General features: G+C 38.2%; 3 protein-coding genes across 3 annotated transcripts; 2 read left to right on the forward strand and 1 right to left on the reverse strand.

Annotated features, from left to right (window-relative positions):
* The first annotated feature begins 4,892 nt into the window (after nt 1–4,892).
* On the forward strand, nt 4,893–6,499 carry LOC101302701 (probable membrane-associated kinase regulator 5-like). The gene is made up of 3 exons (XM_004307987.1): nt 4,893–5,850; nt 5,950–6,012; nt 6,102–6,499. The coding sequence occupies exons 1-3, from the start codon at nt 4,944–4,946 to the stop codon at nt 6,185–6,187; spliced, it is 1,056 nt and encodes a 351-aa protein (XP_004308035.1). The 5' UTR covers nt 4,893–4,943; the 3' UTR covers nt 6,188–6,499.
* A 3,376-nt stretch (nt 6,500–9,875) lies between these two features.
* On the reverse strand, nt 9,876–10,544 carry LOC101302889. The gene has a single exon (XM_004309124.1). It carries the CDS (start codon nt 10,542–10,544, stop codon nt 9,876–9,878), a length of 669 nt encoding a protein of 222 aa, XP_004309172.1.
* Nucleotides 10,545–11,947: 1,403 nt separating this feature from the next.
* Nucleotides 11,948–12,589, forward strand: LOC101303177. The gene has a single exon (XM_004309125.1). It carries the CDS (start codon nt 11,948–11,950, stop codon nt 12,587–12,589), a length of 642 nt encoding a protein of 213 aa, XP_004309173.1.
* The last annotated feature ends 1,356 nt before the right edge of the window (nt 12,590–13,945 follow it).

Here is a 13,945-nt window from a genome sequence, read left to right on the forward strand (position 1 = left end):
AGTGGGTGTGTTGTATTTTGGGGGGCTTAAAGCGAGAGGCTCGGAGTCCGAAGCTGAGGCTCGGATGAGTAACAGAAACCAAGGGTAGGGCGCAAGAAAAGAGAGTACGGGAGGGCGGGAATGTCTCGGGTTCCGGCGCCTTTGTGAGGCTGTGACATCTTAATTGTCTCACCTTTAATTCTTTTTTCGTTTTAATTTTATTTCCGTTTATTATTTTTTTGTAATTATTTCTGACGTTTTGCACATTTAAGCGAAAATGAAATAACAACTTTTTAAAAAAATTAAAAATCAAACCGAGCCGAACCGAACCCAACAACATGTTGTTTAGATCCAAATGTGGTTTTGTTATTGTGAAATTGATGTTGCAGTTATAAATGTTAAAAAAAATAAACATTTAGTTAAACAGTTGATGTTCAATTAAGCTTTACATAATGTATTTACGTTGTATATTAGTATATAATTCAATGAATGTTCAAGTTTCATAATTTTTTATATATACATACAGAAATAAGTCTAATACGACGGTTTATTTCCACTCGCCTCAACTATAACTCCGAATTCATTAAAACTTTGTAAAAAAGTTTAAACAACTGAACTACCAAAATGAAGAGATGACCATATATACATGTTGGGAGACATCATGAAATGAGATGCACCAACTAGTTTACCATAATATAAGAATAATTCAAAAGTAATTTCCTAATATACTGGAGTTGGCATGCAATTGTTAAAATGTGATTACATGAAAACCTGTGACAATAAATTGCTCCACTGCTCGAGGCTTAATGGGACGTTGTATCATGAATGTCTGGCACAAACGGTATGTGGCATGCAATAAGCAAACATGTTTGATCTTGTTCCTCTCTCTAGAAGGATTGGGTCTTTGGCACTTATATGGGCCTGAAAAAGGCTCAACTCACTGGGCCTGGTCCGCCTGGAAGCACCAATGAGATCAAGCAAAGACCAGATAACGGGCTAGAATGGGAAATCAAGTATAAAGCACCATATTCAAGCCCAAAGGCCAAACAAAAGGAGAATTTTGCAGCTCCATGTTTAAGGGCAAACATTCATCTATATATTTACCAGCAACATATAAGAAGTAGCAATATTAAACCAAGATGCTACAGTTACTGCAAACCTATAGAGATCTTTCCTGCCTATTGATCAGAATAAGGTCGAATACTTAACGATTTCGACATAACTTGATGTGAAGTGTTGCTGCAGATGTTTGTTAGGCAATTTAGCTTGCAAGTCATTTGAGACCACCACACTGCTGCATGGCTTCTTGGTTTCCAAAGGAAATGTCCAAGATGAGTTTGCTGTCAATTTAATTTATTTTCTCTGCCAGCATTATTAGCAAGAGAAATGTGGAGTAATCCAATTATTGTCTATGGTATAAGAGAACCTCAAAGAAGAATATGTTTTCTTTCCCCATTGAGAAAATTTTAGTTCTTAGTCAAAGTTTGGCAGACCGTTCTGTCAAGTTTAGCTATGAACAACCTTTTACTGCTAATAGTAATTAACCAGTACTTCCAAACCATATACCTGCTAAGAAAATCCTAAGCTAGTACCACAAGTCATCCCCAAGAACACATCGAATCATTTCTTTTAACGAACCCTCAAAACTTGAATGGGGTGAGAGCAATGAAATTTCTTGTGAACCAAGGTAAAATGGAAATGAGGAGTTAAAGCTCCAACTTGAATCGTTCAATCTAGGGTATGATCTTTGAGCTTTTCTTGTTTTTTCTCAGAAAATTGTCTTCATGAAAGGCTCAATAAGATCCTACTTCAAACAAATACAGAAGTTTGATCAGCATTTTCATAACAAACATGAAGATCCCACCAGTGACATTTCTTAGAGGACTAATTTGACCAGCAATCTGTTTATGAAAAGATTTCAATGACCAAAACCACAAACAAGGACAAAAGGAAAGTTATGCTGCACTTGAGTGGAAAAGGAATTTAGATGGGGACTGGTTTGATCCTCTACCTGAGATGACAACAAGAAAAAATGAAAAACCATTATGCTGGTGGAGGGGGTCATCATTCATTCCTACTTTGAAATTTAGAAGAAGAAAAAAAATCAGACAGCAAATCAGTAAAAGATAAAAAGTAATCAAGGTAATTTGGGGTGCAGAATCTTACAGGTTTAAGACAATTATGTTGCTGTATGAGAATGTAGGACTATTGTTCAATTCTATATACAAATATGCTATGATTTGATCATAGAATATAACATATGATTAGTATAATGGACTGGTAGAGTCAGCTTAAGCCTTTTGTTAAAGAGCAAGCCAAACAAAGTTGGAAAAGAAAAGAGAAAAACAAAGGAAAAGTCAGCTTGAGGATTGGCAAGGTCTCAAAGCTGTGTCGTGCATTCCATGAAGTAGAGATGTTGATATTTTTCTTGTTCTTGAGCAGAGAATAAATTAAATCGGGTTAGCAATTATCACACCAAAGACTAGAATTTGAACATGTTTGAAGCTAGCTCTATTGTTCCTTTTGTTTTGGTAGATACTTAGGCCATGTTTGTTTCATGGAATCAAAGTAGTGGGAAAGGAAAGTCATTACTTTCTTATGTTTGGAAACCTAAGGAAAATAAGGGGAAAAGAAATTGGTTCCTAGTTGTAAGGAAAATAGATAGGAAAGTTGTTCCCTCCACCCAACCCAATGAATCGCTTTCCCTCCTAATTTCTTGCAATTATTACACAATTTTTTTATTAAATTGACCCCACTAAGTTAGTGTTTACCATTTTTAACCACATGTTTTTTTTTGAAAATTATAGGATTTTGTTTTCTTTTCTTGTGAGTACCAAACACTTGAAAGGAAAATAAATAGGAATTATAATTTCCCGTGGTAATGGAAAATGCAAAGAATTTGGTTCATTTCCCTTCCTTTCTTTGAAACAAACATGGCCCTACTAGTTTAGTTGACTGGTATGAGAAATCAACATCATCAGCATAATACTAAGAGCAAAATCGCTCTTAGGGAATCTAGTTCAAGACTCAAGAGTTTAGTAAATAGTTTGAAATTTAGAAACCTCATTTTTGTTGTCGTTCAATATGCTTTATTTTTTTTGTTTTCACGTATGTTTTGAGGCAATTTGTCGAATATTTTATCTTAATTGCTTACGTCAAGAACCCTTCAACAAACAACATCACGCAGCTCAAACAATTGAGAATTGTTTTGATATCTAAATTTGGGGAAAGGGAAAGTGAGTGAAGTGAAGGAACTTTCTCTATTGTATTCTTCTGCAGAACACAGCTAGCTAGCTCAAACACAAACCCAAGTTTACAAGTCAAAACTTTCCCAGGCAAGCAAAGATTTATGGCAAAGAACCTAATTCCTTGTTCTTGTGCACCTAAAAAGAAAGGACTTGGGAACCTCTTAAAGGGCAATAGAGGGGTCCCTATAAGCTGAAGGAAGCGTGCCCCATCTGCACCAATGCCCTTAGCTTGCCTTGTAAAAGAACCCAATTCCCTCTGACGTTGCAGATCTTTTTAAAGACTCTCTCTCCCAAAAGCTAAAGCTTCTCTCTTTCTTTCTCTCATGTGTAACATAACCCAGAAGAGGCTTTTCTTTTTGGCCTTTTACTCTTTCCTCTAATTCTTTTTGGAAGTTTCTCTTTTACCATCCTAGTAGGTTTTTCATTTTCTTTTCTACCCCATATACTTGTTCTTCGTTCACTATCACGCTCTCTTCCCAAAAGGTCTAACAGCCTCTCATGGCCATGGATGGAAATGGAATAGAGTGTTGTAAAGACATAAAGCTCGTTTCTCACTTTGTCCGGTCAATGTGTTACCTTTGAAAACAAATGTTTTGCTTTCATGGAAATTTTAGACTTTAACATGAAAGAAGATGAAGTTAAAGATCCACTCTAGCTACTTTAGTTCAGCCACTTTACCTACAATTTTTCAATGCAAGGGTCATATTTTGTGTTCATGCTTGTATTTGTGTAATGTTAACTTGATCCGATTAATAATTTGACCGTCTCACAAATATCATCTGTTTCATAAACTATACACGAGTTAATTGTTAATTAGGGTATTTTGAAGAACCTCTCACTTAATTTTGATTGGTCAATTTCGGAATAAACCCAAAATGTAGTGAACTCAGAAGTCTAGAATCCAAAGTTCCAATCCCCCCAACTTCTTGTCATGTCTGTGGAGAGCGTATTCAGCGCACCCGGGTGCGCCGCACACCCGTCCATCTCTGCCGTCCATTTGACGCGGACTTTTGACCTTTTCAAAATGGACGGCGGAGATGGACGGGTGCGCGACGCACCCGGTGCGCTGTATAATTTTCAATGTCTGTGTCTGTGTTACACTGTGGGACTGAGATGAAAATTGCCACCAATGTTATTCAACTATGGAGGACTAACCCCATATCCCCCACTCCATATTCAAACCTCCTCTTTGAACCCTTCAAAGTCGTGAAGATGGGCAAAGAAGGGACGGCGCGTGGGGGGCCAAAGGAGAGAAAACCTCCACCAGCAACATCTAGGAAATTTGCCTAAACCCAACAGAGACCAAAAGTCTCTGAGAAAACAGAAATCTCACATCTGCATTCGTAAGCCTAGCTATGAACCTCTGAACCAATTCAATCTCCCTTCTCACATGCCTACAGTACCAAAACCACACGTCATAATAATAGTAATCCCAGTCAAATAAAACCAAGAAAAACCAGAGGAAAAAGAAGCTCAGAAAAAGCAAAAACAAAAGCTCTGTTTCCTGACTCAGAGTCTCCCACACACAAAACGAAGCATGAATTTTTTGTTTTTTTTTAAAGGATTTGTCTCTTTTTATTTATTATTTTCACTCATTGCTTCACGCTACCCCAATCAGTCTCTCTGGTATAAAAACCCCACAGAAACTCTTCACTATCCAAACACAAAGCTCCAATCTTTTTAGCCTTCTCTCTCTCTCTGTTTCTCTCTGTAACAATGGAGACTCTGTACTTTCTTAAGTTCTGGAAACCCAATCCTTCCACCATTGCAATCCCCAGTCCTCTGGTAGAAACAGACAATGAGTTTGAGGTGGAAGAGGAGGAAGAAGAAGACTCGTTCTTCGATTTGGAGATTAGTACAGAACCAAACACCAAAACCCATGAAGAAAGTTCCAAGCTTTACTCAAAAGAAGCCAAAACAGAACCAACCCTTATTGTTCCTTCTCCTTCTGATTCAATCTCCAAAAGGAAAGTCCTCCCAATTGAACCCATTTCCAAGCCTCAGTCCCCCATTGCTCTACTCAAATCAGCTCCCAAGTTTGGGGTTTCGATTTTCAAAAAACCCAAATCAGCTTCAGCTAAGAAAGCAGAGAAAAGTACTCTGTTTTCTGAGAAAACAGGGGAAACAGAGTCCAGCATTTTGGTGGAGACCCAGAAGCAGAAACAGCCAGAGGTCAAAAGGAATGAAGCTTCAAGCCCTTCTAAGCTGACCAGAGAAAACAGTTCAAGGAAAATTGGAAGCAATATGCAGAACCAGAGCTCTGACTATTTGAAAACAGAGCGGTTTTCGAAAGATGTGATCAACAAGTACCTGAAGCTAATCAAGCCTCTGTACTTGAAAGTTTCCAAGAGGTACGGTGACAAGGTGAAAGTTTCCGGCGACTTGCCGATGGCATCGCCGGCGTCGTCGCCGGCAGTGTCTATGTGCTCGCCGAGGAAGGAGAAGCAGGGGAACATTCCTGCCGGGATTCGAGTTGTTTGTAAGCATCTTGGGAAGAGCAAGTCGGCCACGGCGGCGGTGGCTGTGGCGTCTCCGGTGAACCGGAGAGACGACTCGCTGTTACTTCAAGCAGATGGGATACAGAGCGCCATTCTTCATTGCAAGAGATCATTCAATTCTAGAGGTACTGAAAATTTCATTTCTTTTTTTGGATTTTGAAGCTCTTTGATAATTTTTAGAGGTACTTCTTGATACTAACTTGGGTTTCTAACTTTGATTTCAGATTCTTCTTGCCTATCAAGATCAACCAGTTGGACTAGTTCATCCATCAACTCATATTCTAGTGGTAAGAATCACTCTCCATGTTTACAAATTTTGAGCAAATGTGTGATTATGGCAAGAAAAAGTCTCTTAATTTTTTGATCTCATTTGCAGATTCTTCTATGTTATCAAGGTTTGCGATCGAATCCCATGAGAGATCTGCCAGAAGCTCCATAGAGGAAGAGCTTGCATGCTTCTGAATGTGATCAAGCTTTGTTTACTTGGAAAAACAGAGCTTGGTGACTCTGTTTCTTTTGTGCTCTGCTGTAAAAACAAAGAACATAAAAGGAATTTTGGGGTTTTAGGAATGAAGCATAGGGGATTGTGTTTTGAGATTTCTAGGGTTTAAGCAAAAAATGACCAGTGAAGACCATTAGGGTTCTTCACTTGTTGTCTGTAAAGTGACGGGTCTTTATGAAATCTTGAAGGAACTGTGATTCTAGTTTGTGTATCAATCAGAGTGTTGCTTTAATGTTACTTTTGAATGAATATATGAGAGAAGCAAATCTTTTCAAATCAATTGAGACAGAAATGTGACATTATTTTCTCTGCTTTCTAAGTTCGGAGATTATTGATTTTGACTCGTCAGGGTTATTCATCTTTAATTTTTCCAGGAGAACAATAGAAACTGCACAACATTGAAACTTAAATGAGTTTAATGACTTAATCTCATTGAAGATTGATTTCCATCCATTTGGGTATTTGATTCTGGACAGCAGAATTGATGCTTTAATAAAAAGTGCTTTTGAAATGCAAAAGAAGCATTTTGCATTTTCAATTTTTGCTGGATTTTTGGTTCCAAACTGAAAAAGCATTAAAATAATCAGATGCTCTCTTACCAACCCATTCCATCTTTGGTCGGCAGAGATTCAATTCAAATTTGACTGCTTGTTGCAGCTGTGAAAACTGCCATAAAGTCATTCAAATTTTCTGTTTCTCTGTTCTGGATTTGTTGTTGCACTGACCTATAGCCATAAATTATCACATTTATACATGCAGCTCAGTTAAATTTATACCCCAACTGCCTGTAGGAGACCCCAGAAACTGGAGGTCATTCATTTCTTTGAGTCATGAATGAAAACAAACTAAAACCTGCGTTTCTGGATAAAGGTTCGGTTGTTATACACGTTTATATAACATATATTAAATCGTGAGTTATTTAATTGTTTAGCAATTCAAAATTTAAGAGAATTGAACGACTTACGGCTTAATGTACGCTATACACATATATATAATAAAAAAGTCCCTGCAGACGATAAAAAAATTAGTACAAGAAGAAATAGCAGTAAAATTAGTACAAGAAGAAATAGCAGTATCATAGGTAAAGTGACCATGACTGTTTATGAGTACATTTTAGGGAGTACAGTAAGATTCACATTCACATATTCAAATTTTAAACCGGTTATTTGATAGCTTCTACAATTTCTCTTAAATTAATGGAGTTGCTCATACTTTTGCTCGAACTTCGAATGTAACTATCCAATTTGTGGTTAGACTTTTGTCATTAGATTAGAGCCTATTTATACGATGACATATTAATACAACTTCATTTACATCGTACAACTTTCCCAATAATGTTACAAACATATGAACGATGAAACACAATGTTTATAATCACAGGGCTATATAATATCGGATTTAATCTATGGATTATTTCGTCACAGAATATAACAACAGTGGACTGCATAGGCATGGACTGCAGCAGCGCACTGCATTTTCAATACATGATTACATTATGACGACAAGAAATCCCAACAAACTGCAACCCCTATCACAGATTTCAGACACCATAGCAAGCTTCACGGTGAACCACATCACAGACCTGGAAAAGGACAAAGGAATATCACATTGCAGAGTGCAGACATTTGGAAATGGGGGGTTTAGTTCAACTTTGTAATGAACACCATCTCAATGCAAGGCACTGTTTGGACGAAATGCACACATAGGTTTTGATTTGATTGCTGCTTCAAATACAAGTGAAGTTTGGCCTGGCTATGAACCCCTATGAAATCTTAGAATGCTTCCAAGTCTCTAAGCCTAGTTTGGTAAAGCACAGTCCCTACTTTTCTCACATCATTGATCAGTCTTGGACCAAAAATGTTCTTGGTGAGTTGTGTTCAACTCACCAAACGTCTTCCACTATATTTTGCTTTGTGCCAAACTCACTAACATGCATGTACATGCTCGTAAGTCAAGAAATTAAGTTGATTGATTTAGGGTTTAGGATTTAGAGGGTGTAGTTTAAGTGTTTAGTATAGTATTGTCGCGATAATTACTTACATAAATTCAATTAGGATTCATAACAGTTCAATGAAAACTCGAAAATAAACACGACTCAAACACTACACGATTGCTCTATAATCACTCGATCTCCCAATTTTCATGTCATTGACTCTTCAGATAGCTCAAGGGTGTTCATATTCTTTGAAAAAAGATACTAGGATGAATCCATTCGAATGACTCATGAGCTTGCTCTTTGAAAATGTACAATACTTGCTCCAAAGTCCCCACATCAACATTGAGAAGAGTAGTTGAGCCAAGATTGCTGTAATGCTGTTCATTGCACCAGTTCATCAAACAATAAGAAGACAAGGTCCAAAGCTTGCACATTGAAATGAATTTGAACTACGACGAATGCAATGCACCACCAAGAAACACTAAAACAATTTCCCGACACCTTTAATTCAATCGAGGACCCATAGATTTGCTCTGTTTCCTTCCTCTACTGAAAGTTATATATTGTGTCTGCTGGTGATCAAGATAACTCTAACAAACCGATTAATGTCAATTGCATCATGAATATTCAAGTCTTTGGCACATTACATGTGAGGTCATTTTCCAATGTGAGTTTTCTGTTTGGGGACAACAACGTTTTGAGGAAACATTACAATTGGAATTTGAATCTATTGCTTCAGTTCATTGGATCCGTTCCAATCATCGTCCAAGTTTTAAGGAATGTGTAAACAAGTTATATTCGATCTCCATGGTGTCACTGTTTGCCTAAGCATCGATCATGTTATGTGAGTCCATTTTGTCACCAAAGACTTCATAGTCGATCTCCATGCTACCGGTAGGGAATAGCAACTTAAAGTATAGGGAGTGAATGTTCATGTGTTGTCTAACTGATCTCCCATCGTTAAATTTAGAATCAATTATAAGTCTTCACAAATTTTTTGGTCACCGTTTGTTTTAATTTGTTTTACCTTGTCGCCAATTAACCAAGAAAATAATGCTCAACCACTTTTGGATGTTTATAGGTAAAGAGAATTATTACTAAGTTGATGTGTTTTATTTTCCACCTTTTGAAGTTTTAAGACGATCGAACATAATTTATTTGGTCAGTTGCTGACTTGGTGAACGAACACTGATCTAATGTTGATAGGGCATTATAACGGGTCTTCTTCAACGTAGGCCTGCATTAGAGGGGAATGTCTATTGTGCAGTGATGTATGCCATACATCCCCTAATAGGAGTTGTGTGCACATGCTTTGCAGGTGGAGGTGGGTGTTTTGTTTGAAATTTTTGGCCTTGTAAACAGGCTGCATGGTTGCAGGGCAGAATTTTCCGAATTAGACAGAACACTGTGATGGTGATCACTTTTGGGCCTCTCTGTATCAAAGACTGCAATACATCAAAATCTTTCCTTCATCTTAGCCCATTAAATATATAATTCCGGCCCTAGACCAATCTACTTGGAAAATGAATTTGTTATTTATACATAAGAATCACGGGGAAAATGAAACTTCCATATACATATTATTAAGATCATACAGAGAATCTGTAGCAAACATGATATTCCCTATACATAGCTCATACAAGACGTTAACAAACAAAAATAAAAAAATAAATCAAATATTCAAAAAATAAATATGAGAAATAATGATTGCTTCACTTGCATACTACATTTTGAACAGACTTTGTGGCCAGAACAACTTCCATGGTGCAGTTCATCTGCGCAGACTTCTTCTTCTTGATAATCTTCATCAGATGAATCTTCCCATCCAACTTCGACGATATCGTAATCGGAATAATCCCGGTACTAATATCACTCCCCAACCGTGAGTTTGCCGGCAAACCTCTTGAAGTCAAGTCCACCGATGAGACGTCCACCTTCCTAGTCGATCTTGCCCTAACACGTTCCTCCTCCACATTGGTCTGACCAATTCTCACATCTCTATATGTAAACACAACAATGCCATCTTCATACTCGAAGTGACCAAAGTTGGTGTTCTTCACCCCAAAATGAACGTCCATTTCCAAATTAAACGACGGATTCGAGGCGCTGCCGACTTCAAAACCAGTGATAGACGCCGTCCGGACCCGGAATTTAGGGCTCTTGATTTTCATCACGGTGAGTGCAAAGACTGTTATGACTACAACTTGGAAAACGGCAAAGATGGATACATAGAGAAGGCACCTCATGCGCTTCTTGTGACGCAGCTCCTCCGCGCTCGGCGGGGCAGATGCTGCGGCTTCCTGATCGCTCCGCATGTAGCTAGGGGCGGAGGGCATCAACGGATAGGGAGATGTTGCTGCTGCTTCCTTATTCTCCGCCATTTTTAACTTCTTTAACAAATTGAAGTACTGTGTGTTTTGGGTTTCTGGCTTTTCAACTTTCAAGTACTGTGATGAGTGATATGAGCAAGCAAGCTATAGTATATATAGATAGGATGGATGCCACTTATTTTGAAAAGTATATGAACAAGGCTAGGCCAGGTCCTTCTCTTCTGGGTACTTTTCTTCAATCTAAACGCGGGAGGTGGCTGTATGTGAGTTGAACATTGACTTGTGTTGTCGTACGGCAGATGGTGACATGCTTGTGGTAACGAAATAAGTTTGGAAATGTCTATCATTTACCTACCATAGGTATAACCAAAGAGCTAGAAAATTCTATTCGACAATTTTAGTGTGCTTCAAAGAAGCATCGAAATTAGCTAAGATTGATTAGCAGCTAAATTTGACGCAAGGGTTCATCTACGTAGATGGAAAAAACTTGATAGGTCGAGGGTTTGAAAAGATAAGCAGCAGCTTGATGATCTAGGTCGAGGGTTTGAAAAGATTAGCAGCTTGCTCATCACTAGGTAGCTCATGTACGTACGTGGTCTTGTTCAACAACAGATTTTCAATTTTGTACGGATAAGTCATATGTTAACCCCTTCAATGTGGAGGTGTTGGTCACATATATGCATCATACATCAAGAACATCTGGGTTGGGTAAGGGTACGCTTCTGCTTTATATATATGCTTCTTAATTTTCAAACTTGTTATTCAGTTCTTCAACATTTTGTTTTCATTTGCTCTCTAACTAAAAATCGAAGGCTTCACGTTCCGAATTTTGGTTTCCTCTTAATAATTAGAAACATTAGAAATAGTATTTTCATTGTAATCTTAGTTTGCGTTACGAGAAAAAGAAAGAGTTGATACACATCTCTTTCTCCTACTCAAGGCGTCAGAAGCTGGAAGAAGTCTAATACTTGAGTAAAGGTGGACAAAAATAGAATAAGAAACAGATGAACAAGTCCGCCGACATATTTTACATATTTGGACTTGGCCGGAGTCCCTTGGACTTGCTTGAATGTTTATGACTTTCCTTGTGGGTCAAGTTAACCAATATCACCAAAATCTAGTCCTACAATTCTATAAGAGATCGAAGCTTCAATATGTAAAACCAATTCCCTCTACCCAGTTTGAAATTGTCTGATATGGAGTGCTTAATTAAGCAGCTTTAATTAACCCTGATTAAGGATGGCTTAACACGTCTTAACATGTGGAAAGTCTATACATTTGAGTGATTTGACCACCTTAATTATCAAGTTATCGTATATTAATATAGATGTCGCCGGCCGGCAACAAAATTTGCATTATATATAGGGTACTCATCTGAATTTCCCACCACACATCCCAAATCTAGCTAGCTCACTCAATCATTTCAACATTTTTGAAGAACAAACCAAGCAAAAATGGCAGAGAGGAATCAAGAAGCTTACCCTTTCGCACCATACGCTAATGGCCAAGCCATGGCTAGAAGCGATGCAGAATCTTCAAGAGCTCACTCCGATCATGAGCTACGAAAAAAGAAGCGCATCAAATGTCTAATCTACATCGCCGTCTTCGCTGTGTTCCAGATCATAGTCATAACCGTCTTCGCGCTCACCGTCATGAAAATCAAGAGCCCCAAGTTCCGTATCAAATCCATCACGGTTCAGGACCTCACCACCTCAAACAGTGCTAACCCTTCGCTTTCTATGAGTTTCGTCGCTGAAGTTTCTGTCAAGAACCCTAATTTCGGGCGGTACAAGTATGATCAGACCTCCATTAGCTTCATTTACGAGGGCACTCAAGTTGGGGACGCTGTTGTTCCTAAGGCAACGGCTAGGACTAAAGCGACCAGGAAGGAGATCGTGTCCGGCGCTGTGAAAACCGTTAATTCGAACTTGGCCAGTGATATAAGTGCAGGGTCTGTGACGCTAAGCACGTACTCGAAGATAAACGGGAAGGTTTACTTGATGAACATGATCAAGAAGAAGAAGTCAGCTGAGATGAAATGCACCATGGTCGTTCATTTGTCAAGTAAACAAGTCCAGGATATCAAATGCAATTAGAATTTCATTTCCTTGTTAGTACTAGCTTGAGATTTATAAGTGGATATATGCATTAGATAGATCACTGAGACATCTTTGTGCTCATTTTTTTGTGTGGTTTATGAAATGAATTAAAGTAAATCGGCTTTGTTTTTGTGAACTCTGATATATATGGATTCTATATCATCTGAATACGATCTGTTCTAAGGAATTGGGTTAGAGAAATCATGCATCCAGAGTCAATGGTAATATCTTTGGTACAATATATCTCACCAAGACGTCAGAGAAAAATTAAAGTAAAGCTTAATTTGTTTGCATGATTAAGTGATTAACCATTTTACAATTCAAAAGAAAGTCAATCAATGACTATGTAGAGCGATGCCATCTTTCACTAAATATATTCTTTGATTTTTCCTATGTTTTTTGTTCTTGGTTGGCTTTGTGTCATTCTCTTCTTGTTAGGGGAGTGACTTGTATGTCCCTCCCGCCCTCTATTTTTCTTTCTTTATCTTCATCTATTTTTTTTTTTTATCATTCAATTCTCACACAGAATTGAATCAGTACATGAAGGAAGAACGTTTTATTTAGTTCATGTTTAAAAATATGTGAGCATGTTGTAATATTATGTATTTGGAATCTGGTTGTAAACTTGTTTTGCTAATACATATGTTTTAAAGTTCCAAAAAACAAAATGGCATATTGGCATATGAAATGATCGAGTCCAGTAAATGGTGGGACCCCTGGCCCGCTAGGCCCACGAACCTCAATCCCGCCTATCGGCACCTCGTGTCCGCCTAGCCCGCAGGATTTATTTTTCCTTTAAATCCGGCCCGTTCAGTTAAAAACAAAAATTCCACCCAGAAATATACCAAGCATATCGATCTCTCTGCTTTCACAGCCCTGGCTGTTGATTCCGACTTCCACCACCCTCCACGGGCTCCACCATTCTCAAAAACCCAGAACAAAATCACTACTACTCTTGAGTTGCAAGACCTTTCTGAAGATGCTTGAGGGTGATGAGCAAGCAAGGTATATATATATAGAGATACCAATTAATGTCTTGCAAATACAGGAAGAGCTTTGCTTTACACATGCATATGAGATTCATGTGGATTGTTGTTGAAGCAGCATGCATGTAGTAGGGTCATGAAGAATGCTTGAACACCAAAATATATAGATTGCTTCCACTCTGGAGTAAACAGTTTCAAGAAGTTAAAAGGCCAACATAGAGTTTGGCGTGTGAGCCCGGCCGGTCTCCACAATTCTGTTTTCTCTTTGATATATACTCGAGCTAGCTAGCTAGTAGCCCAGGAAATAACTCAGATGTATTTGGTTTCATAATGGCACTCCAAAACACTAATTCGATCTCTCTCTCTC

The sequence above is a fragment of the Fragaria vesca genome, linkage group LG7 (assembly GCF_000184155.1).
Source record: "Fragaria vesca subsp. vesca linkage group LG7, FraVesHawaii_1.0, whole genome shotgun sequence".
NCBI classification, from domain to species: domain Eukaryota; kingdom Viridiplantae; phylum Streptophyta; class Magnoliopsida; order Rosales; family Rosaceae; genus Fragaria; species Fragaria vesca.

Excerpts from the sequence above, each read along its gene's own strand:
- LOC101302701 (XM_004307987.1), top strand. The coding sequence starts at position 4,944 with ATGGAGACTCTGTACTTTCTTAAGTTCTGGAAACCCAATCCTTCCACC. Across the intron at positions 5,851-5,949 it reads GAGATCATTCAATTCTAGAG|ATTCTTCTTGCCTATCAAGA; the intron begins GTACTGAAAATT and ends CTTTGATTTCAG. Across the intron at positions 6,013-6,101 it reads CATCAACTCATATTCTAGTG|ATTCTTCTATGTTATCAAGG; the intron begins GTAAGAATCACT and ends TCTCATTTGCAG.
- LOC101303177 (XM_004309125.1), top strand. The coding sequence starts at position 11,948 with ATGGCAGAGAGGAATCAAGAAGCTTACCCTTTCGCACCATACGCTAAT.
- LOC101302889 (XM_004309124.1), bottom strand. The coding sequence starts at position 10,544 with ATGGCGGAGAATAAGGAAGCAGCAGCAACATCTCCCTATCCGTTGATG.